At 29.9% G+C, this 27,949-nt stretch overlaps 1 protein-coding gene across 3 annotated transcripts in view; it reads left to right on the plus strand.

The window, feature by feature from the left end:
* Positions 1-27,949, plus strand: part of Lnpk (zinc-ribbon metal-binding protein lunapark) — a 218,770-nt gene that overhangs the window by 47,921 nt on the left and 142,900 nt on the right. For all 3 annotated transcript variants that reach the window (XM_014361320.2, XM_089592318.1, XM_089592319.1), the window contains exons 2-4: positions 9,958-9,999; positions 10,170-10,357; positions 10,434-10,620. In XM_014361320.2, the coding sequence (XP_014216806.2) occupies positions 9,958-9,999; positions 10,170-10,357; positions 10,434-10,620 (417 nt within the window). The remainder of the gene's footprint in view (positions 1-9,957; positions 10,000-10,169; positions 10,358-10,433; positions 10,621-27,949) is intronic.

The following is a 27,949-nucleotide window of genomic DNA, read 5'->3' on the forward strand; positions in this document are numbered from 1 at the left end:
CTATCTAAAAACTCAGTTTTATTACTTTTAACTTTATGCCATATTCTCTTGCCCTATAAAGAACTTCATTTATAGTTATTCATAGTTCTTGTAGAGTTTTTGTCCAAATTGTTGTATCTCTAGCATAAGTGCATACATTCTCAATGTCTTCGAAAATTTGCTCGAAAATCGTGTAAAACACCTCTCGACTAGAGCGTATACCATAAGAAAGTCTACCAAAAAAAAATTTCCCAAAAAGTGTGTTGAAATTAGTTAATGCTGTGCTTTCAGTTGCCAATTCAATCTGCCAAAATGCTTTATTGACATGTAACTTTGTAAAGTATTGTGCATTTTGTATTTTTGCTGAGATTTCGTCAATAGTGGGTAACTAGACATGTTCTCTTTTGATATAAGAATGGAAATACTATTGAGCAAAGTAAAATAAAATTGATCCGTCTGGCTTGCCAACTACAACTAGTAAATTTATGAAGTCAGTAGGCTTCTCAATCATTGATTTACTTCCGGCCGTTTTGCAATTAGGTTAAACTCAACTTCCGTTTTTAACCCCAACATTGGTATGCTTTTACCATCAAAGATGTGAAACTCCATTGACTTTTGAATGTCTTCTATTTTACAATTATTTACCAACCGTTTGGATTCGATTATTATTATAATTTTTCAGAATTAAGTTAGACTTTAGACGTTCTTTAATATTTAAACTTTGGTACACATCTATGTGCAATATACTACACTGTGTATCCGTATCAATCTTAAACATAACCTTTTTAATACACCTCTTATCAACACTTTTTGCATCCAATCTTTCCGCACACTGACTTCGTCAACTCTCACCTAGTCGCAAAACAATTCTACCTCCTCTTCCTCACTTGATATGCCTGCACCCACCATTTCGATTGAGGGCTTGTTTTCCTTACACATTTTTGCAATATGTCCCATCCTACTACACGTATTACACTCCTTGATACATGCCGGACAGTTTCTATAGTGATAAGTATACCCACACCGTTGACAAACGTTCTCTTGCTGTTTTTGTTCCATTTTTTCATTACCACTTATTTTTGATGATGCCATTCCCTTGGTCTAACTTCGAGCATTTGTGCTGTTACATGTCTTGATTCCTTTTAAATTAGCTCGTTTGTTAACACTTGCAACCGCTTTTAGATTATCAAACTTCTTAAAGTGCAACTTCAATAACTCTGCACTTTTACAGATTTCCCCTGCTTTGTCTAAAGTTGAATCAGATTACCGAAGAAGTCTGTCTTTCACCATTTTGCATAATATTCCTGTCACAGTTCTATCTCTCGTTACCCGATCTTCCAATGTTCCGAAGTTACAATCCAAGCTTAACCTTCTCAAATCTGTGAGATATATGTCGAATGTCTCAGTGGATTCTTGATTTCTTGTGAAAAACATGTAAACACGCACTTTCTTTCCTAGCCAGAATAAAGAACTCGTCAAATTTCTTCAGTGCTATATTGTACTATTTTCATTTTTCTGCATTTAAGTCTAATGTGTTATATGTATATACTTACATCTCACCGATGCTGTGTAACAACATGGCCCTTGAATTTCTTCATTTAATTTATTAGTTCTAGACGCTATACTATAAATCTCAAACAATTTTTTCCATCTTGTCCAACCTCCAGCTGTTAACTTTTGCAGATTGCTTGGGGATTTTAATCCTGACAGTGAAGATGCCATGGTTGCCGTGGTCGTGATTGTCATTGTTGTGCTCTCCGTTGTGGTTACTATTTTATTCGTCTTTTAAAATCGACACATACTGTCACTCTTTTTTTTCGAAGTTATACTTCTATAGGTGCGTTCTGCCCTACAGAGTAAATCAACGATTTCAGATTGATGATCTTTAGAAAACGTGTAACGGAAGTGGATTTTGCTTCATTCTCCCCCTCGGCCCCGCCCCTCTTCCGGTACTTCCGTTCCGCTCTTTACACCAGACAACGCCACCTACCTTACCACAGAACATCATAGCACCACACTCAGTACAGCACACATTTTGAATTCATTTCTTTTAACTAATTCCTAAAAAAAAAAAAAAAAATAGTTACCATGAAGCTTTAAACCCGCGTTCTTCTGTACTCTAGCCGAGTGCCTTACCCACTCTGCTACGTGCGTTCCCACCATGGGAAACTAAGTTTCCGGCACTTATATTATAGTTCGTGACTTTCTTTTAATTTACATATTCATTTTACAGATTATTAATATTTTTTTAATTCGATTATAAATTATATCAATTAACAAATTCTCTAATTAATTAACTATTTTTTTCAAAACTTGCAATCAATATTTCAAAGCAGTCAATTTACTATCTCCTAAAGATTCATCATATTTACATTAATTTTTAATTTAAATAATTATTTCCTGTTTGTTAATTGCATTTGTTTTATTCTAAATTATATTCATCGATACAATTTCATTTTATTCAATAACTTTTGTAACTTTACAAACTTTTTTTAGCACCAACTGGTCTATATGTATTACGAAAACACTTATTTAACATTTTTATAATCGGGCATTTTTTAAATAAATAATTTTGTCTTAAATTTTTTTCGAATTTCCATCTTTTTACATTACTGCTTCATTCACGCGACGTTTTGTAGATATATTAATATATTGTCGTTAAGTCTTATTCTTGGTAAATTGTTTTATTCGTAAATTAAGTGATTTTCAAGCTTCATTCACCTACATGTAATACCATCAGATTCAAGATTGAGCAGTACTACAGGATGTTTATCATTTTAATTCACTAAAATTTTCAACGGTGACGTTCTTAGTGATAATGACATTTCATTCATTGATACAAGATTTTTCACCAAAAAAGATGCTGCCAGGCTTTGCCCTCATGGAATACGTTTATTTTACGACAATAATTCTATTTCTTACTATAATAATTATGTCTTGTAAACGTGTGAAGACAAAATAATATCAATAGCCCATGACGTACTCACCGGATGTCACAACAATGAGCAAAAAACTTTTATCAGACAGAAACTTCATAGAATGTCTACAATTAATACTGGAGGAACGCCAGTTTATTCAATATTTATTCGTTAACGTTCGTATTGAATGAACCTTACATTCTTACACATAATATTGACGTAGCCGATAGTTAAGCTAATGGTACAAGCGGAATTTTAATCCACTTAGAACAAAATGATGAAGAAAAAGTTACTAGAGTATGGTTGCGATTTCTAAATGATGAAACAGAACAAAAAGGAAGGAGAAAAGTGGCTGCTTACGCTATTTCTAACAATATTCCAGAAAGAGGTGTTCCCATAGAAAGAAAATCATCTTCGATTCCAATGAATAATAATAGAACGATTGTGGCAAAAACAAATCATTTTCCTCTAGTTTCCGGATATGCTATGATAATTTATAAACCATAGGGTGCTACGTTTGAACAAATTGTTTATGAATATCATAAATTTCATGCGATACAATTACTATATGTTGCACTTTCACGAGTAACAGATATACAAGGACTTTTTACTGTCAACAAAAAAGACGACTTGAAGTTTTATCATGGTCGGAGGCATGATCCATCAGTAATATCTCTAAAAGAAGAATTTAATAGATTATGACTAAATAAATTAGAAACCGTTACCCAAGCTACTTTCAATTTCAATGGAAAAAAAGGTTTATCATTTTTTTCATTAAATTGTCAAAGCCTTAGAAAACATGTTGTAGACATTAAAGATATTATCAGTGATAAAAGCAATTTTTTGCTATTATTAGAGACGTATACTGACATCAATGATACTATTGACATTCCGAATTTTAATTGTATAGTATAATTCAAACGACCAAATGTTAGAGCAGCGGGAGTTGCTATTTATCAAAACAAAACAGATATTTCTAATATCTGTGCCTCAAATATGGACATTCAGATGAGAAGTGCGAGAGAGGTTGACGTAGGAATTACCAGTACTCGTGATTTCTGCTTAGCACACTGTGTTTTAGAAGATGCACGAGAAATCATCATTGTTGTGGTGTATATACCATCAAATCAAAATATACAGAACATAATAAAATTTTTGTACATACAATTACTTTCTTATGGAAAGGTTGGTTCTGAAGGATTAAGGAAACATTTAAACACTTTGCCACTGATATTAAGTGGTGATTTTAACGTTAATTTTGCTTTGGAAAGTGCGCAACCATTAATCAATTTTCTTTTAAATAAAATTTGATTTACGCCTGAGTAGTGATCCCAATCAACTAACTACAAAGTACAGCACAACAATCGATGCGGTTTTTTCTAAATTCCTAGATACATTAGAATCAAAGGCTTTACATATCGTGCCTTAGTTACCACAAGCCAATTGTGTCATTTTAAGAATATAATCCAGAAGAATCCAATAACGAGGTTGAAAGCCGTGCAGAGTTAACGTAAACAATTTTTACACATATTTGTTTTTTAATTTATAATCATTAATAATGTATACATTATCATGACGTTTGTAACATATTTTATTGACAATATGTTGCTCATTCATCTTATAAACTTAAAAATTGAAAAAAAATTTATAATTAAAACTGATTTTGAAATGTTTCAATATATATTTTGAGTGTTGTATACGCCACTATTTGTAAGAATGAGTGTCAGCATATGTGACAGATGATATAAGCACAATGTTACAGATGTTACAGGCGTAAGCAGTTGTTTTGAAATAATTGGAAGATTCGATTAAAACAAACACTCTCGTACTCGCCAGCCTGGCAGCGTGCCATCGCTATACTCTGTACTTTTCTTATCTATGTACTGTATTTTTTATAGTTATTTATTTATTAAATAAAACAAAAATTATTGAAGCCGCAATCAATTAACATGCTCATACTCATTCCAAGAAAACTTGTACCACCTTCGTACACAGTATCGTTATGTATATGTACATCTATATATCTTCCTATATTATATAGTTATTTCAGTGGGGCACTCTCCACAACCCCCCACAGCACCGCACAGACCCCCATTCACCCTCCACTACCCCCCCCCCACTGACCCCCCACAAAATAAGGTAAAAACCCGTCATTTTCTCCCTTATTTTGATCCGTCGCACTTTTCCCAAAACTCCCTACAGCCCCCCCACGCATTTTTTCGTGAAATTTCGTTAAATATTAAAATGAATAAGAAAGTATGTATAAATTGTTGTATAAAAAGGTCAATACTTATCAATCTTAACTAAGAATATAAAAGTTTTAAAGTAAGAAACTTAGAATCCAGTACTATGTATATATATATATATATATATATATATCGTATGTAATTATTTTTATTTCAGAAAAATTATCTTAATTAAATTTAAACAATGCTCCTATATTTTTAGTAATAAGGAAAAATTAATGGATCATAAAAAAAGCATAAAAAATCATTTTTTGAATGTAAAAAATGTTACATCATCATAAAATCAAAAAATCATTATTTGCATCATGTATTAAAACATTAAAATGGTAAAATTATACCGTGTATTATCTGTAGAAAAAATTTTAAGAGACGAACACATTTATGACGACATAAAACGATTCATCAGTCTAATGATAATATAGTATGCTCGGAATGTGAGAAAAAATTTTCAAAAAAAGATTCATTGTTGAGACATTGCAGAAACATTCACAAAACTGTAAGTTAAAAGATGTTTAATGTCATTAATGAAAACCGAATAGAATATTAGATTTTAGTAAAAAGTTGACGTGTTTTTATATTCCAGACAACAGTTAAAATGTTTTAAGATAATTTGATGTTACTTTGACTTACACAGGAATCACAAATTGAGGCAAAAACAAAATTTGACGTGGTGATGTTATTTTCTAACAATTACTTTACTGTATAACTGAAAAACTTAAGAATAAATAACAATAAAACTATAAATACAAAAATTAAAAAAACATATTTCTTATAAAATACCAAAAACGATACATGATAGCTCTGTATCCCGAAACAGTTATATTTTTATATTATAATTGTGCAATACAAAAATAATATTAAATTATTGTCGTTTACATTATGAACTTTACTTTTTTAACATCACAACAGCACACTATGATAGTAATTATATTTCAACAATGATGTGTACTCCACAACGAAACTGAATATAATATTATAAGACTAAGATAATGTGTTCAATACAGTAATACTTCCATCTTTGGCTTCAAAAGGTTTTGATAATCGAGTTCCACAACGAAGCTGTTAGTAGAAAGCTTTTTTTTCCAAACCTAGAAGATGAGAAATGTCAATTACATAATTGAAATTATAGTTTTATATGTAATGAAATTTTTGTTGACAATATTTACTCATCTTTAGCCAGAGTCATAGCAGAAAAAGAAAAAAGTCTCCTCACCTCCATTTTAATAAAAATACACGTTCACGCTCTAACTTCCATTACCGAGCAGAAAAGTAGTGTTGAGTAGTGTTGAGATATAATCAAAAAATTAATCACCAGTAGGCAGCATGCGTTAGTGAAGTACTATATCATACCGCTGGCATATGTATATTCCATACGACGCCAAGAAACGACTTGAAATTTAATTAAATTATAGCATACTGAATGAAATATCTCACTCCCGTTGGTTGTGTAAGTCATTAATGTCACAATTAAATCTGACGAGGTTTTTTACTATACCAATGACAATAGCCTATACGTGCATAGTAACACAGCAATGCAGAGTTGTTATACCGTTCGTCAGAATGGTTGTAAAATATAAAAAAAAATTATCTTAATTTTCATTTTATTTCCACCAAGTTAACTAATTTTAGCCTTCCTTAGCCACTATCCGCTACTTCTAAGCTCCACGACATGATTTATTCAACAGAGAAGTTTTTAACTGATTCAAAATAGTCTGCCATAGAATGTCATAGAAATGTAACTTCATTGTTGGTTGCCCAAGCACCCACTGTCCACTGGTTTTTTATGCTATTCTTCGCAGTACATACTTACAGTTTTGTATAAGTGCCTTGCCATATTATATATGTGACTGCTAAGGATTTAATGTAAATGATAAAGTACTGATTTATATGAATTGTCTTTATTAGATGTATCTTTTTACATTTCTGCTTTTTCCCGTCATGCCATTGTCTATAAAAATGCTATGCGGTAGCAAGTTTTTCTTTTTCATGACTTCCTTTTTTTGTATCACTATGTAGCGTTTCTACCATAACGCTGTTATGTTTCTTCTCTTTTTTTTGACACATATGTTTTCTCAATCTTAACTAACACTTTTAACCGGTCCGTTAAAAATTTCTGCACTTTCTTCATTAAATTTGCCTCACTAAACTTTTCACCCTTGATAACTATGTTATGCTTTCTTTGTTCTCTCTCTCTTTTTTCGGCCTCGTTGTCCAGTTCTTCTGTTCTTTTAATTAATTTGACTGTTTTATATGTCTATTTTTTTTTGTTTTCTTGGTCCTGTATTTCCTTTTCTTGTTCCTTCCTCTGTGCTTTTTGTAGCTCCTTTATTTGCTTTTTGTTCTATTTTTTGTTTTTTTTTCTCACTTCGTCTTTTAACTTTATGATTTTCTTTTTCACATAAGCTTAACCTTTTTCTGACTCAAAACCATAGCCTTCGAGTATTATGTTTTCTTTGCTTCTCGAGTTCAAACCATTTGCTCGTATCTTCTACTAAACTCTTACCTCAGACTGCGTTCTCTTGCAATATTCCAATTCGTACGATGCTCCTCAAGTATTTACTATTTTTGTGTTACTATAAAATGTGTAACGAAAGTAAATTTTTGATTTTATCTTTCCCCTCACTCCGACACGCCTCACTACACTGCATCAGTCCCTTCTATACTGCCTGGTCCCGCCATACTGTATCAGTAGTCCTCTCTCTTTCACACCACACCACACATTTTAAGCTTAATTTTTTTTTCTTATTCTTATTCTTCAACTAATTGTCATAAAAAAAACACTTTTTTAAAAATTTTAACTCTTGATCTTCTACGAATTAGCTGAGTACCTAACCGACTCTGCTACGATATGAAGAAATTGACTTCTATGTGCTGTTTGTAACTTTTTTTTAACTCAAATATTCATTTGATTATTATTAATTAGTTTGATTTAATTATAAATTATATCAATCAACAAATCATACATTCAACTTTTTTTGTTACACAAACAAATAATTATTTTAACAACTTAAAAACAATATTCCTTGAACGAAACTGTTCTTTATATCAATGAATATTTGTTCAATTTATATTAATTGGTAATTTTAATACTTATTTACTGTTTGTAAATTAATTTAATTTGCCATCTTTAGTTACGTTTACGTTATCGTTACGTTTGTAACATTTTTTATTGTTTTATGTTTTATTCTTTTTATAAAATTAAAAATTGAACAAAATTTTCTTAAAAAACTGGTTTTTCATATTTTCTAAGCTTTTTTTCATAAAGTATTGTGGGTGTCGTATACTCCACTATTTGTAAGAATAAGTGTGGCTATATTCTGCTCGTTTCTTGTTTTCATAATATAGTCTTTATCGTTGTTTTTTTTCGTTTATTTATTAAGTATGAAAATATTTATTAAAAACACACCCAATTGACATACACATACTCATTCTAACGATACTTGCACCACCTTCGTACACAATATCGTTTTATAGAAGGTATATTTATATTTATATACTGTCTGCCATAGAACATTATGAAAGTATAACTTCGTTCTTGGGTGCCCAAGCACTCACTGTCAAGTGGTTATTTATCACTCATGCGTGTGGTCTCCTGTACGTGTACTCTCCTGATGATCGTTATATGCTCTCCTTCACGTCTCCAGCACACCCTTGCTGCTAGCATATTAGTTGTATTCAAAGTTAAAATTAATATTAAAATTTGAATGTAAGAAACTTTAGTTTTTCATCATAAAATAAACAAAGTTTAAGAAATGCGTTTTTTATATTTGGTTGATTACCTTGTTAAAAATAAGCTTTTTACAGTAACTTTAAATTCACAATCCTCTACTGTGCACATTGTGTTGTATATTATTAATATATTTGTGTTGAAACTTATCTCTAAAGTAAAAAAAAAAAAAGTAGAGCTATTGAAGATGATTGCTTTGTCAATTAATCCTTCAACCTTTGTCGAAATCCATGTGCTATCTATGATTAGAGGTGACTTATGCGGCATTTTTAAAGTAAGCACCCCATTTTTTACACATATTTTGTATGACTGCATAGAAACCTAATGCAAGTTTTGAGTTCGATGTAGTAAAATGACCTTTCTCTACTAAGCAACCGAAGTACATAAAAAAATGCACATTTTTATCACTAAATTTTTTTTTCTCTTGTGCTCGTGCGTCGTCGGATGTATTCATGACGCTTGACTTGTACAACCTACTAGTGCTCATGTTTATTATAAGAATCTTATTTTTGTAAGGTGATGTTATACTACAATTTGAAGGTGTAACATTTGATTTCAATTTTGAAGGTGTAGCATACTATGTTCCATCACTGTTATTTTTCGTAAGTGCATAAAGACATTATAGCATGTTACAAGTTAACCTAATTTTTGTTCAGTGTTAAACCTGATAGTGCTTATGAAATAAAACTAAATGGAAAAAAACTTCTAAATATATAAAAGATACATAGTAACAAGATATTTATTATCCTTTTAATTTTCTCACTAAGAAAACGTAATTAAAGTATACTGTTTAGAAAATGTAGGTAACACTTTTTTTATGAATGTAGTATCTACTTTATTCTCTTTGCCTAAATCCATTTTTATTTCATTTTTACAAATCCTTTTATATTATTTTGAATAAAAAATATTTGATCTAGCAAAGTACTACTTTTTTCTTTATTCCTGTTTATACATTATAAAGATGGTACTGTAAATTTTTCTTAAAATAGTATTTAAAAACATACTACTTTCGAAATCAATGCTAATTTTATTACGCCAATAAAAATTCTGAAACCTTGTATAATTCTGATTCTCTTTACTTTTATAGAAAAAGAAAACTACTTGTGAAACCTTAGAGGAACTAGATAAGGTTAGTATTTTTAAAATAATTTGTTAGCTATATTATCTACTTATTTCTTACGTTGACATGATAATATATTTAAATCAGTGCATATATAAATACAAAATTGTTGTATATTTATATACACATTGACACGCGGATAAATAAACATGTTTCTAATAATGCATTTTTTTTTAAAGAGAATAAAAGATACTGAAACATATGGTCAGAATATGGAGCAAAGACACAAGAAGATAGTTGGCTTTTTGATTATTTACAGTGGAATTTTATATATTATTACGACTATGATCTTCTACTTTTATTTTTTTCCAGCAGAACTGTATGATCAAATATTTTACATTGCTCCTTTACTTACATTTCCAATTTTGTAAGTAACGTAATATATTTTTCTCGTAAGAGTACAAGTAATCACATATGTAAAAACTGCTTATACTTCTTTTTAGAATACTATTTACGAAGAAAACTGTGTCATGGTATTATAGGAGAAAAATTTTTAAGTATGAAGAAAAACTTACTAATTTGCAGCACGAAAAAAAAAAAGTATTAGATGAAGTAACTGAGACTGAAACCTACAAAAAGGCTAAAGAAATATTATTGAAATACGCTCCTGATCAACTTCAAACGGCATTAGTAAGTCAACCACTAATTTGTATCTAGTATCATCTAGTATGATAGTAGAAGTATTTATATTTGTTATTTTCTAATTATAAAGATGAGTCTTTACAGTCTTTTTATACTAAATTTCTCGAAAGTTCCCCCTTCGAATTATTCCTAATTTTCACAAATAATGACTGTATAATTTTGTAAACAAAGTAACCGTCCAAAGTTGTTCTACATTCCTAGTAAAACACTCCCACAGTTTTGACGAAAAAAAAAATCTCCATAAATTTTTATGATTCTTAGTACATACAAGTAACGACTACATTTTACTTTTTGTAAAAAACATTTTTAAGTACTGAAACGCAACTAATAATCCATATTCCTTAAAATTTATTAAATTTTATACAAAAGGTATGAGTTAAGTTGGGAATTTCAAAGTAATGGTATATGAACCCTTAATTCAAACAACAAAGAACCCACTTTAAGGCAATAGCTGAAAAAATGTTATTGTTAAAATTAACTGAAATTTTTATCCATGTTTTAAAAATATTATTAGTGCTTGTAAACTATCTAAAACGTTAAGCAGATAAATATCATTGCTATCAAAAATCCAAAATAGTCTTTTTTTCACTTTGTATACATTTTGTGAGCTTTGTTTGACCATTCATTTAGTTTTCATTTTCAGAAATATGTCTTTCGCATTTGGACAGACTTGCCCCTACGGTTGTGCTGTCTTTAAATTATTTTTATTAATACAATTTCTAAATAGTTTTGATTGTAGCATTATTAGTTAGTTATTATCTCTTGACTTAGAAGTTCTTTTAGAAATGTAACAGTATTTGTTGAGTTCTGAATTTTACATTTCTGTGTACGAATATTTAATTATTGTGATGTTGACGTCCCGTTTCAGTTCTTTTTATACATAACCATACATTTATCAAGTCGATATGATAATTTTTGTGAACGTTAACTAGTTTTCTCATCTTTTTCTTGTAATACTCTGACTGTACCTTTGCTTAAACAAAACTTACGGATCTTTAAAATCTTTGTTGACTTCTATGTTTAAATGCCTTACATCTTTTTTCTTATGCTTCTTTAAGGATTACAACTCCAAACTATTTTTATTTGCGTGAGGAAAGGCTTATTTATACTTAACATATTTTTCAATAGGTCTTAACCATAACTAGTCCAGAAAAGGGACTCAGAGTAGTATTTGTAAGAATTTGATCTTTTATATGTGAAAAATTTTTTTATTTGCAAGCCATGATTATAATAAAAAAAAAATGTAAAACAATAAAACGTCACTTTTTATACCATCAACTATCTTGATGTATAAAAATCCAATTTTAATACCCATCTAAAGTAGCCAATTTGTACTTTTTACAACACTTTGATTCTCTCCCACCCGAAAATTTCTTTTCTATAGCACATTGAACTCTGAACTAGATAATACAGCCTAAGCTTTTTTTATACAATCATCGTTACAAATATTTTCTTCCAATTCCTATACTTTTTACTGCAATAAGACTTAACTTATTCATGTATTTAGAAAAAATTTATTTTCTGTAATTATTTTCGTCCATAATTTACGGTTAAAAATGGCCTCTCCAGGACCTATTACACAGGGTAAGTAAAACTAAAAATAATTACAAATAAAAAGTAAACAATTGTAATATCAATTGGACATAATATAAGTTGTCAACCATCATAGTGGGTGCCTCAAGCACACAACAAACATGATAACAAAACTATCCTAATCTTTATGTTTTTCTTTTTTATTCGCTAATCACGTCAAGTTATGACTAACAATGGATTAAACCTACAAAAGTCCAAGTCATGCGATACAAACTTATTTTAATGTGTCAATTTTATTTCTTCAGTAGTGAATACATTAAAATCTAAGGGTTCTGTTAAAAGAGCAAATCGGTACGTAAACAGTGAAGGTGCGTTCAACTACGCAGTTCCATCTTATTATTAATTGAGCTTATTTACGAATCTTGTTTGTCCATTTTAGGGATTTCTTAATCGTTCATAGTTTAACATATAATTTAACAAGATTAGCGAATAAAAAAGGGAAGCGTATAGGTTAGAATAGTCCTATAATTATCTTTGTTGTGCGAATAACGGACCCACTATGACCAATAGCAACTAATATCATGTCTAATTAACGGTCCAATTACTTATTTTGTTATTTGTAATTTTTTTTTAACCTTACTTATACTGTATAATAGCTTCTAAAGGGGCTGTTTTGAACGGTGAAATACCAACTAAAACAGTGTCAAAAAAAAATTTACACTCCCTCATTACCATTCCTCGCAAAATCTAATCATTAGATTGGCTAATGATCATACTCTAACATTCTCAATTTTAATTTACTTCATACATCCCGCTCCCTCTCTCTCTCTGTGTGTCTGTTGTGCGCTCGTTAGTGAGGCTTCTCCCCTGCACGCTTCGTGCGCCAATCCCTCAGAAATCGATCATAAACAAGTTTATAAAAACTTGTAACCATCGTTCTAGCGTTTTAACGATCATAATTATAAATTTTGTATGACAAAATTTGTATTAGAATCAAATTTATTAAATTTTGATTATACTTGATTATACGAATCTGTATCGTTATAAATTTAACAAGAATACATCAATTTACTATAGTATCGATTGTGAAACTGACATAGATGATGATATTACTGACAGTATTTTTTGTATAAGTTTTTGTACTTCAGTTTCAGACAGTTCAAAGGTCTTCTGCCTTATGAACTTCATTTAAAAGTTAGAGTAATAGTTATCTGAATAAGGAGTTTATTTCAAAAATTAATAAAATATTGAATAAAAAGTGGAGGAGATAGAGGAGTAGAGGAAATCCCTTCATTGATATTATAAGTATCGATTGCATGTTATATGAATCTTTTTAGTTTTACATATCTGATAAAAAATAAAATAAATTCAATCTTATTTTCTACTTTGTCTATTACAGAAGTAAATTATTATACATTTGTGAATTTCGTACAATTATTCGGAATCATAGAATAATATAAGTCCTCTAAGTACAATATAATAAATAGAAATGAGAAGCTTAAGGAAAATGTTAATGGTTCAGATTAAAAAAAAAAAGTTATTTAACGGTATGGCTAATAGTAACTGGTATGAACGATAGCAACATTTGTCATGACAGAAGGTAAGGAAGGGATGTGAGGGGCTCCTTAAAAATAATAAGGAGAGTGGTGGGGCTCAAAAACAAATGATGTTTACACAAGTAAGGTAGAAAACGAAATAATTTATTTAAGTTCTTAAATGCTTGAAATAGTTTTATTAAAGAATTTATTTTATTTAGAGTTATCCGCGAATTAAGTACCTTTTTTTCTACTTTTTAACCTGTAATTATTTCTGCTATGGTGTGTATTTCAACGATGCTAAAATTTTTAATCTTATTCCGTACACAACTGATGTACATACAGTCAGATTTACTTAAATGTTTGATGTCAATAAAATAGTGTATTCGTTCTGTGTTCTTAAAGTAAAACTGTTTAAATAAGTATCTGTTGTTTCGTTAAACATTTTTAAACAAACTTATTTTGTTAACCACTTATCAGAAATTAAAATTTTTTCAATTTTTCCTTTACATATATCCAATACCTGCATTGATTGAAGTATTGACAAAAAATCTTTGATATTATCGAACAGTTTTAAATAGTAAATGTAATTATTTTAAAGCTTTACATTATTTCATTTATTAAGATGACAGAAATTACGTAAATCATGTATAAATAACTTTTCTGTCTCATAACAGGGGATTAGAGAGCAAAGTGGGCAGGGGGCTAGTCAAGTACATGTAAGATTCCTTATAAATTTTAATTTAGTTGAAAAATTATCCTACGAATATACTTCTAAATAAAAATGTAGCAAAGAAAATAACTGCGTACCATAGTTCGCGAATTTGTAAGCGGTGTGAGCAAGAATTAGAGCTCCATTAGTGTATCTCCCTATATTATACAGTCGTACAGACAAAAGTGAGTCTCAGCTCTCCCTCAGCTTCCCCTTAATTCACATAATTGATAGTTATTTGCTTATTCTTACATGATTTCAGATGCATGATATTTGAGCAAGTTCACCTCACTTTCCTGCAGCTCCTCCTTCATCTTTCCCTCTATATCATCCTCATATGAGTCATATTTTTATAATCCATCTTGACTGTTTCCGAAGATAAAATTTGTAATTTATTGAAACCTGAGCTGAATTTCAAAAATCATATCGTTTAATTAACTAAAACAATCAAACTTTCAAAACAAGAATTGTATGTAGATACGTGTACCTATATTTTACAGTGAATTGGGGGCGTCAATCTGATCATGATTTTTTTGTCGTTTTTTTGGGTACAGGAAACTTTTTTTAGTACCTCAACAACTACCTTATAGTTCAAGCTTTTTTCTTAAATTGTAGCTACAATTTATTTAAATAATGGAGACAATTCATAATTATGTTATTGCTTTGGTATTTAATATTACGAATCTTCATTTATTAAACGTGACTCATATTATCAACAGATACAATATAAAATTTACATGGTGAATTAATCAAAAAATCAAGTATAGTGGAACAGAAAAATTTTTTGTCCTAGCGGCCGAAAAGTTAAAGTTTGATGAATAGAAACTTTGACTCCCCACCCACGGGGACATGACAAATAAACTACAATTCACGGCTGAAAGTAAGGAAGCCTCAGATCGTCCATTTATAATCCTTGGATGTGCCTCGGATGACTGTTTTTCTCATGAACATTCTTCTCAACTACCCCCCAATTTGCGGATTCATGCTCATTGTGGCTGTGGTGAAGACGGTAAAAATATTTTATAATTTAAAAAGATTTATACATGTATTAATTAATACAAAACAAAAATCTCAGAGCGGTTTTTTGATACGGTAGGAAAAGTTTGAAAATTTTATAGAAGTTTTGTGAGTATCCTTAAACTTCAAACATTCGAACAAATATGTTTCAGGATAATCCTCAGAGTTCGTTTCTGAATTTTAAGAAGCCTCCTTAATCTTTATTTATAACCTTTGAGAAGTTGCCTCAAACTTACTGTTCGGTATGGTTTTTTAATAAATGCAAAATAAATAAAATGATTACTATCAAATAATAGTTTTTGTATTGGCTTAATAATTAAATGAACACTTATTTAATAGAAAATAACTTTACTTAAATCTTAGAAACTCTTTAAAGAATTGTATTCGAATAAATTAACCTTAATGGGCTACCTTATACAAATTTTTGGTATCTTTCAGTTTCATGCCTTTAATATGCTTACAGTTACACGATTTCTTAAAGAAGTACATGAAATATTAGTAACTTTTTATTGTAAGAAAAAAGCGTCAATACTATCGAAATCTTCTACTAACAATAACAATGCATGTAAATTCAAAAAAAAAATCTTTAAACCTCTATATCTTACAATGATCATGACTTCTATTGTTACTGTCCTTGTGATAAACATAATTATCATGAGTGTCACGTAGCTCTATCACTCCTCTCACAGATTAGTTCATAAAAGTATAACCTAATAGCAGTATAAGTTGCTTGGAATTGAAAAAAGTACCATTTTACGTGTCAAAAAAAGTAACTAAGTAATGTTTGTAAATAATTAATAGAATTTTTGTGACAATTAGCATTTTCCTCTAAAATTAATGTTAACATTTATTTGTGTATGTCTGTATAACTTAAAATCCGTATCATCCAAGAGAAGTAGATGCTTCAATTTTTTTATCCTATTACTGTATCAAAAAACAAAATTTCGTAATAATAATACTAATTTGGATAATAAAGTTGAAAAATCATATAACAATAAAACGAATCTCTTTTGTGCGTGCGTATTGAGTTATTTTAGTAATGTAAATTAAAAAATTTTGTTTTATTTTACCATGTATAAATACTCTTAGCATTTAGCAGTTTGTTATAGTCAAGAAAAAATCTAAAATAACTGTCGTAGCAAAGGTCAAATAACGTTACCACTTTAAGGTTAATACTGAAAACGCACTTACTAGCAATTTTTTATGATAAAAAATTCTTACACTTAGTTGAGTTATAATTTAAATTGTTTAGTTTTGCAACTTTTGATAAAAATGTATTAAAAAATAAAGAATCTAAACTTTAATTAAAAATAACAAGGTTAAAACTACATTAATTTGGTCACTTTAGAGATTCAAAGTGAGTAGTCAGTTATACATTTATAATAAAATCACAGCCACTAGAAAAACGTTAAAATTAAACAATTTTATCATTAAATATATCGTTACAATTTGAAAACAAAGATAAAAGTAATATCTGAAAGCAAAAAATCTTCAACGATCATAAATTACAAACATTTATTAACTAACAGAATGTAAAATGTTTTTTGCACAGATTTTAAAGGGTCATTCCACACAATCCCCCATTGATCCCTCCTCAGCCGCCCTAAGCCCCCGTAAATAAGATAAATTGACATTTAAATTACATTGCTTATGTGAGAAAAAATTCTTAACCATAAAATGGTTTTTTTTAAGTAAGAGTAAAAAACCATCCCTACAATAAATCATAAACTGTCGAATGTGGAGCAATCATTGTTTCAGACTCAAGATTGACAGAAAGTTTTGATCTGTATGTCCATCCGAAGAATTCAACAAAAAACTGTTGAAAAGAAATAATCAAAATAAACTCTCCCATTTTTTTGATCCAATGGTATTTCCATTGATGTTTCCATGAGGTGATATAGGATGAAGTACTAATTGCTCTAAATTTCAGACATTCATTCTAGATTTTAATGTGATTTTTAATCAGGTTATTGTTTTTACTTGATTTCAATCCTTCTTTAATCGTTACCTGATAATGATATGTATATAATCAACCATGTTTAGTTATTTTCTTCTTATCTAATTTAAAACTATTGGACACAAAATGACAAATTTGTCCCTGAATTCTTATGTTGTAAAGAGATTTACCTTTCCTATCCATCTAATTACTCATAAATATGCAAAACAAAAAATGGTACGTTATATTGGATCAGTATTCTAAAAGTTTTATTATAAGAAAAAAATGTTTTTAAGTTTTTTGTCATATTCACTTAGAGAACTTAAACAAATCTTGGCATTGTGACAACGACTATATTCCTCACGTTTTTCTTTCCAAAACATTGCTGAACAATACTTGCATTTATAACTCATTTTACCATAGCAAAAAAGTGTTATTAAGGATTTGTTATTCTTTTTTGCACTTATACGGTTACAGTTCTTGTTACGATAATTTTTCATTGTATTTCTGATTTCTGTTTTTTTTTCGATGTATCAAATGTATGATTTCTTTAATTTTTTTTTTTATATTTAGATTTTATAAAGTCATTAAGGTTAATGTACCAGAATCAATGTCACTTATAGTCATATACATAATTTTAAATGTCTAGAATAATAACCAAAAAATTTAACGTTACTTAAATCTTTTAATGTAATTTTAATGTACGTATGGAGCATTTTCATATAACATTATATTTTAATTGCATTGAAAAATACAAAAATTCTACTTTGTGACATAAGACCGGAGAAATTATTACTAAATATAATATTTTCAAAGTAATCATTTTTAAGAATATAGTTTCCATAATATTGGCACTCATTGAAAATATGTTTAACCATCGTTTATCTTACTCTCATACGATAATAATGATAATGATACAAAAATGTTAGAAAATTTTGTAAAAATTTATTTACATCACTTACAATTACTTTTTTATCAAAACAACTTTCAAATTTTTTAATTCTATCGTAATTGTTGTTTGAAGAATTAATGTTTTTTTTTAACTTTAATTTCCTAATAGGCTCATTAATCTATTTAAATTATTGTTAGTATTAGAATTTGGAGACTCCAATATGTCATGACGATCTAAATCAAGGTTTCTTGTGAAAAGTAAAGTCAATTCCACTTTTTTTTTTAATTTTTACATGTACAAATGTTTTTTTGTTCAATGGTACATATATATTTACTTTGTAAATTTCAACAAGAATTATTACTTCGACACTTTATATTTTTTTACCTTAAGGCAAAGTGAAGAAATGAAGTATTTAACTGATATTTGAAAATTTGGTGATTGTTATATGAAGCATACAGGGGGGCTAAGCCTCACTAGTGTATATATATATATATATATATATATATATATATATATATATATATATATATCAATTGTCCTTATATTTACCCTCTTATACACGTAGTTGGACACGTAACTCACTTTTTATATAAAAAAATCAATGTTCATTATGTCTATGTATAACATAAATTGAGTGAATACTTAAATTGAAAAGAAATTTGATTATATAACTATACAAACTATGAAAATATTTCTCTATTAAAAAGGATCAATATAATAAAATAACTTTAGACACCAGTTAAGTGATATAAATAATATTTATTGTACTAACAGATATATTTATGTTTATAAGGAAGTTTTCTTATTTGTATTTCACGTAAGGTTTAATAAAATTGAAGTAGTCTTCGCTTTCAAGGGTTAAAAAATTAAGAAGATATATGTAAGGCCTAAAGCAGTGGATTTATTTAAATACATTTCACTTATTTCCATCTGATTTTTATCAAGGGCCATAAAATTCTGCATACCGCAAATATCATTGAATGCGCGAAAAAATGTCAAATATTGCTTTTTTTGCCATCACAGTAGGTATATCAGAATCTGAAAAAGTTACAAGAATATAATTTTCTGAAGTAAATTATGTTGTGGTAACTTGAATAAATATCAGTACTTTACATGATTTGCTATAAGTGTACATTTTTTTAAATTGACAAGTCAACGATAAGTAATTTTTATCCATTATATAAAAAAATTTCTATTTGACTCTAATATCACGCCTCAAGACCGTCAAAGTATCTATTATAAAGTGTCCATTGTCGAGTCCATTTGTGTTAGATTTTTACTTTCATAAAGTATTTGTATATAAAATTGTATGCATACTTGTGAAAATAAAAAAATTTTGTTTTATATATTTTTTGCATCAAAAATCAGTTAAGGCGATAATCCATTTAAAAAGAGGTTGTGGTTGGGTACGGTGCCGAGTATTGCTGGTTTAGAGTATCTATTTAAAAAGCACGAAAAAACTATTACTGACTTTGTTGTCAATAAAAACTAAAAAAACCAAAAATTAGAAAAAAATTTATCATAAGTGTATATAAGTAGAGCTTAACCCATTCCACACTTTTCATACCAACCCACCATTACTATATTTTGGAATAAGAGTTTTAAGGTTTAAGATATCTACTTTACGTGTAATAGAATAACCTTCCAAACCACTAAAATTTTAAGAATAAATAGTGGACGATAAAATTTTCGTTGCTAGTTTGTTGTGGTTATAACAAATGTTACTGTACATAGTAGTGTGTGTGTGTGTGTGTGTATGTGCGTTTACGAAACTTATGTCATTTTGAAATTCAGGTAATTCATGTGTATCAAACAAATTTAAAAAGAACATAAACGAATCTAAATACAGTATGGCAATGGAAATAAATTGTCATGATAAATTATGTGTATTTATATATCTTCCTATATTATATAGTCGTAAGAGTTAGAGCAAGGTTTTTCTCCCCCCAGCTCCCCCTGAGCTCCCCCCCAAATAAGGTAGTTATTCTTTTATTTTCTTGCATTTTTCGAGTAATCCTACTTTTTTACTAGCTCCTTCCAGCTCCCCTCCCGACTCCCTCCCAGCTTCCCCATATATAATGTAAATATATTCGTAAAGCCTTATACATTAAGTGTTACAAGTGATCTAATTTGTACATATAATTTTATTTGACCATAACAAAAAATTTTGTTACAATTATCTTACTTACAATGTTTATTTTGATTACGTTCTCTAAAATGTCTTTTTAGGTGCTCTGCTCTTGCATAACCTTTTCCACAATTTTGACGAATATTTTTATCAACGTTTTTTTCATGACTTTTCAAATGTCTCTGTAAGTGATGATTTCTTTTGAAACTTTTTTCGCATTTAATACACTTAAAATTTTTTTCAATGTTTTGGCATTCCTTTGTGTGACACAAATAGTTTTTCTCGTCTAATATTATAATGCTACACAGATCACATGGAAAAAACTTTTTTTTGTGAATTTTTTCGTGCGATGATAGTCATTCTTGATTTAAAAATTTTGAGTTACATCTGTCACACTGATAAAATTTTGCATCCATGATGGTATATCTGAAAACATATTACAAAAAACGAATTGTTTATGATTACATAAATCTGGGTAGTAGACGGTAGTGAAATTTGCTTTTTGGATGAAAGATAAAATTTTCAAGAAAGTATAAAAATAGTAATGAACTATGGACTAGTTTTTTTGTTACTCTAAAATTGCATTGCAAACAATATTTTCAATTTCAAATTTGTTTTCTGATTCAATTTGGATAAAAATTTTTTTTGGTTTTCTACATCTAGACAATACAACATATAATTGCCCATTAGAAAATAACGGTTTTCTAAGGTATACTTCTAAGGCATCAAAACTTTGACCTTGAGATTTATTGATAGTCATAGAAAAAGCTAAGATAAATAGAAATTGTTTTCTGTACAATACGTATAATGGTAGCGAAAAAGAATTGTTTGTTTGTAGTGTTATTCTTGGAATAAAGTCTTATTTCCTTTTTTTTTACCTGTGATTATTTCAGCTTCGATGTTGTACTTAAATAATTTTGTAATTCGCAATCTTGTACCATTGCAAAGTCCTTCAGATATGTCTAAGTTTCGTATCAACATAACAATAGCGTTAATTTTCAAATTCAATTCATGTGGAGGAAGACCTTCTTTAATACTATTTAAATATTCTGTAGGGAAATGAATATAAATATTATCGTCTGATTTATCAACTCCTTTGTAAGTTGCTTTATTAATACTGTAATACGTTACTAATGTTCCTACCATATTATTTACAATTTTTCTGTTCAAAAAATGAGTGTATTCACTGTGAGATGTTAATATAGCTGTACTTGTAAAAGAATCATCATTATTAAAAATTTTGGAACATACATAATTTGTTTTCCATGTCTGAGGAATTATAAAAGTTTTGATTTTGCCTTTTCCTATATCCAGTAGCAATGAAGAAAATTTTCTATTAATTGAACGTATATTATTTTTTGAATCAAGAATATTAAATAAAGGCCAAAAATTGGAAAATTTTATGGTTTCTTGAACAATAGTAATTTTGCTTCCGTTTTATACTACTGAGTGAATTTGACGAAAGTCTACACCTAAAATTATTATTTTATTTTCAAAAGGTTTATTACTACTTGATAAATCTCTTACAGTCCTGTCAACGATTTCTAACGCTTTTTTCGTTATCAAAGAAGCTTCATCCCAAATATTCACTTCTACATTACGTAATTTTTGTTTATCTGGCTCAAACTGGTAATAATACTCTCATGATAATTTAAAAGTGTACGTATGTTTTACATGTAATAAGAGTTTTTCAAACAAGAGCAATTATAATCGTCATATACATAAATGCAATGCAAATAAAAAACTATGATAAAATGTAACATTATTACAAAATAAATATTATTTACTTTTTAAATTGTTTTTTCAATGTTTTTGAGTTTGGATAAAATATTTATATATTTTATGAACTAATAACAGAGTTGTAAAAAAACTAACATTTAAAAAAAATGTTAATGATAAAAGCAGGATAGTAGTAGCAGTAGTAGTAGTAGTAGTAGTAGTAGTAGCAGTAGTCGTTTTTTTTTTTTTTTTCTTTTGTGGAGGGAGGGGAAATGCATTGAGGCACACCGCAGGGACAGCGGTAGTGTGGGACTCAGTAGATTTTTTTTATTAGACCACCCATACCCACTAAACCCCCCCCCCATGACGCGTGGCTTTTGATCCACCCTGGAACCGCGTTAGCATTACTTCAGGGTGGAGCCACCAGGGAGACCATCGCGTCTCACAGCATTAACGAGCTAACTCGCTACCATTTGCTAGAGGTGCTGATGCTCTCGAGTCCTGAAAAGAACTCGGGGTCCCTGAGGACCAGCACCTTTTCTAGCGCTTCATAGTAGGCCGCCTGCTTAGCCAGCACCACTATAAGCTTAACAATATTAAATAATAAGTATGAGTCATTTAAAATAATGTGTGTATTACTATGATGTCATAAATGAATATATAAAAACTCAGGTCTTACTGATAAGTTCACACTAATACCATTAAAAATACTCAATTGTATCTGGAGTTATGTACTTACGAATATTTGAATAAATATAAAAAACTTTTAATTATATAATAGCTATAACTTGTAACAAACTTCTTGTATGTAAAAAGTTCTCATAATTTCTTTAACTAAAATCGTGTAGGGTCAGTGGGACTCAAGAAAAATTGTGTGGGTGGCAGTAGTGGTGGTGGGGTTGTGGCGGAAAGGGGGGGGTGATGTCTGGAATATCTGTGGGGTTGATGTGCACTGCGTTACACAAACAGTTAATAATATTTGAGTATATATAAAATTAGCTTGCTAAATTTAAAAGATAATTATTTAATTAAACACTTTTGTAATTAATTACAATCTGTAAACTTTTTATTAATAATTGCATAGCTTATATTCATAACTTCATCACAATATTCTCTGATCAGTTTTTCAAGTTGAATCTCCCGGCAGTATACACCAAAAAATGAAGGTGTTCAGCAAAGTTTTAGGCTCACAGTGTTAATGAGTGATATAAGTTTAGTGATTTTTATTGAAATGGACAAACACTCACATAAACATAAACAAAGTATTCAACAAAAATTATTTAAAATGTAAAGTTTAACATATTTTTTAAAATATATCGAAAGAGACTTGTTAAATTAGGATTTATTGGGTATTTTCCAAGAAAATTTAAACCCGAAAAAGATCATATTTCATATTTATTTCAACTATTTAACTTACTACTATACATATACGCTAAAAAGGTACCTTTTATTCAGTAAAGAAGAGAATTTTTGTAAACTGGAATCAATTATTAATCATCAAAATTGTCGTAACATGACAAAAAACAGGCTTTTTTGTCAATTGGCTCACTTTGACCTGAGCCTAAAGCATTTAGGGCTCAAATTCTTTTTAGCACAGTACTTTTATGCCATTAGCATAAAAAATACTTGTTTTTAATTTTTAACTTTAAAAAATCGGAACAAATTGTTATATTTTTAAGATTTCGTGTTTGTGACAGAATTTTGTAAGTTAAAAGTAAATTTGCATTTTTATGATAGTAAAGCTCCTTTAACATGTATGTTAATACAATAAATAACTAAATCAAAAGCTAGTGTAAAGATATTTGAATCAACTAGCTAAAAACATGTACAAGGAACCTGCAGCATTATAGTGTGTTACGTGGAGGACGCATATTTGAATTCTAGTTAACTGCTCAGTGCAACGACAAAAAATTTCAGAATCATTAAAACTTAGATGTTTACTACGCAGCTCCGCAAACTGTGTACATACACAATGGATAAGCCTTTGCACACTCTAATAACATAACTAAATACTGACAACAGCCGAGCACTGAATAATTAATAAGAAATGTTTCACACGATTTCAACACTATCGAGGGCCCATGCAATTTGCACTCAAGTTGCAAAATTAACCATTCTTCTAAAACTGCAACATCAACAAATGCAAGTGAATAAATATGTATGTAAATTTAACGCGATACGAATTTATAAGGAATTGTAAAATCATCTGGTTTGAGCTAATCAATCTGACACATGCACATTTTTTTAGTACTATTTTTATTATTCCTTTTCTTTTTCAGCAGCTTGATTCGCCCAAATCGGTTGAGCAAATCATTTAACCTTAAGATTTACAAACTACGGTACAAAAATTGTATTTACTAGAGAACTTTTGTATTGAAAAGCTGAACGCGATATGATAAGAAAAGAAAGACGCTTCGCTTTCTAACGACGCAAGTAAAGCAGACAAATTCAAAGAAGTCGTGATTGGAGAACTAGTCATTAGCGAGCCCCCTGCTGGACCCTATATCAAGGTATTGGAACCGTATAAAAGGCCAAGCGATCGTCGTCAGCGAGCGTTGAAAGAGCGCCCTGAACCTCTCTAGACGTATACTCGACCTTAAGACTTACCCGTGCGCGTTCAGCTACCCCGCCATATTCTTTCGACGATCTAAATTTAAAGAAAGAGTAAGTTATATTCAACTCTTATCTCTTTCTACTTATTATTTTCCCAAAACCTTTCCACCTGAAAAATTTAGGCGTGACTCCATAATTCTACAACACGAGTTGTAAGATTACTCGCACTAGCGAACTAGAGTAACGGGCAACGGGATCCTGCACTCTAAGTTCACCTTCCAATATATGTGTGACTAAACTCCGAAGCTACTTAACCCCAATCGACGGCAATCCGGTGGGAAGCTCGGATGCATATATATAACAGCCATAGTGCAAAAGGAGCCCACCTCCTTGCCTACTACGACTGTTCTAAAGCAATCGGCGTCTTCACGTATACATCATTGCTGAAGTAGCCTAACCCTAGCTGGACGACAGACCCAGTGGGAAGCCAGACGGTATGTACGTAACAGAAGCAGTGTAGCCGGGACACACTCTTCTGACTTAATATAAGTGCTGGCCATAGTGCCTTTTCGCCCGATTCTAATAGTACTCTTAGTCCAGTCAATTTCCCAAGCTATTAAGCGCAAGCGTAGGTCTAAAATTAATAACAAGTGTAAAGCTTGTCGTAACAAGTGTAAAACTTGACCAGGTACTTTTAACGAGCTCTGATATTACTTATCTAAAAAATTAGCATTACCATTTGCTCAGCGCCTCAACGCTCCACTTACAGATTTTGTTATAACTTTGATTTTTTCTAAAGAAGTTTAGCATTTTTATTTTACCAAGCCTTGAAAAATTATATGATTGACTTAACAAAGGTGACCTTTACGAAAACTTTAAACATTACTATAAAAAGTGTTCTCACATGGAAAAGTTCAAAATTGATTTACAATATTTAAATTGATAACACATTATTCATTCTAAATATATGTATGGTATTACAAAAAGACTGGTTAGCAATGACTTCTACGGTTTTTATTATCTTACCATAATATGAAATATCATTACATATACGTATGTTTTGTCATACGTATCAGTATATTTTAATTATTTTATAGAGTGATCTACGTAATAAGAATGAAAAAAAAAACATGCCTATCTATTTGCCTAGTAAGCAGATTTTAAAAAATAGATAAGTACACACGTTTTTTTGGGTTGATTGTACATAGAAATAAAGAAAATTTTGCCTCCTTCTTCGGAAGTAAGGGAGGATCATAGGTTGCTTTACTAAAATAAAAAGTGTTATGGCAGCAAATGGAGAGATAAGAGAGGGTGAAACTAATATATGAGTGGTTTGCCAACCAAAAACTGATGGGGCTTATCTTTCAGGAAAATAAAAGGATTATTTCCTTACTTGGAGGAAAAGCTGAAGGCTGGCGATAAGAGGCTAAGGAGAGTTTTTTGTTTTGAGGTGGGCAAGGACGAGACACAACAATGTGAGGCGGGTTGAATGGGGTGACAGAATAGCGTGAGGTGAGGTTGGGGAGGGTTGCGAGGTGACGAGGGCAGGCTAAATGAAATGGTCATTTGGTTAATGTTACAAAGAAATAAATGGAATTCCGCTTCATTTTAAGAAAAACTAAAGGGTAGAGAAAGAAGTGGAACAGAGCCTACTCAATAACCATATCAAAGAGGAAGACATATATAAATATAAATATACTCAATCTTATACGAGCCATTTCACCCAAATACGTAATTTCCATTAAAAATTTCCATATTTAATGTCCCAGTCGACTGTAGCGTCGTTTAAGGAGATAACGATCTTTATACTTTTTTAATTAGTCAAGAGATGTTAACTGCTGAGGGTACGATATAATTTAGACTATCAAAAAGTATTCCTTTAGTTATAAATTCAAAAAGGGGTTAAATGAGCTTTATAAGCTCGTGCCTCACTCGTGAATTTACAGTTTTGACGACATCTGAAATCAAAACACGAAGTTTTTAATTATTCTATAGCATAATGTCTAAAATTAATTAACGTTAACAGCGTATTCACGCATCTTATGCAGCTAAAAAATTGTGCCCAAAACTTGGATGCTGTCAAAGTTACGAAATAAAATTTCATGAATTTAACATGTCAATAAATATATGTAATTGAATTTAGGCATACCAATTAAAGTGTTCCGTATTCTAAAAGGTCATGTTGCAATTTTTTTAATTTTTCTATTTTAATAAGCCAGTGCTACAAGCTTGCGAATTTAAGGACTCTATTTTCCAAAATAAAAAGTGAGAGCTCGTAACACTAAGAAATGTCATGTAACTTTTCGAAGCGTTTGTTCATTGACTTGCAAGTGATGAGTTAAAATATTGTTGTTATTTATGTGACATTTTGGGTGTTGATCTATTGTAGCCCTTGAAATATGCTGGGTTTCGTCAAATGACTCATATATATTAGTATATTATATATTTATTTGTGTGGGGTATTTAATATAAAGATCTTACAAACAAAAGCCGACGAAAAGCTTATCGAGTAATAAAGTTACATACTAAAGATTTAGTAAACTAAACGGTATCATTTGTAAAACTCGTTTTACTCTGCAACAATTTTTACTTCGTGCTCATTTTGCTAATTTTTTTCTAAATATAACTTCAATCAGCTTTGTCATGCACTTGAAAGTTTCATATATTGTGCAGTCATACGTAGCCACAAAATTACGTTCAGTTTAAGGACTGAAGGTAAGTACACAATGATCGTCCAATGGAGGAAGTTCGCAGTAGTAATTTAAATAACAAAACTGTATAAGCTAACTATCTCCAACAATATTGCCTGATGTAAAGCCTTAAAAGGAGTTACTGAACTAAAAATAAATTAGAGAAACCAAATTCAACATTACAACTTACAGACAAACTTTTTTTTTTAAACATATGACTTTTATTTTAAAAAACAATTAATAACGCTCTTTTTCGGTTATGGCTACAAGATTAAGCATTAAATGTCACATAACATACCTCAATTTGAGGAGGTTCTATAACTCAGTGGTTTGCGTGCTAGCCTTCTTATCTGAGAAACACGAGTTGTTGTGGGTACGAACCCACGTCGAAATATTAAGATTTTTTCTTCAGGCTTTTTCGATACTATAAGTACTCATAATGGCAATAAATCACTCATCAGATTCCTAAAATATACATAATGGATTTTTTTAGTTATTTTTAGATTACCATACTAGAGGCATTGTTTTCAAGGAAAGCCAATACCCAGTCAACTAATCGGTAACGTCACTATTGGTTTCAAAAATGTGGGTGCAGCGAGTTG

This window comes from Copidosoma floridanum, unplaced genomic scaffold (genome assembly GCF_036245765.1).
Source record: "Copidosoma floridanum isolate Cflo_tuat_1 unplaced genomic scaffold, Cflo_Japanese_pri ptg000016l, whole genome shotgun sequence".
NCBI lineage: Eukaryota > Metazoa > Arthropoda > Insecta > Hymenoptera > Encyrtidae > Copidosoma > Copidosoma floridanum.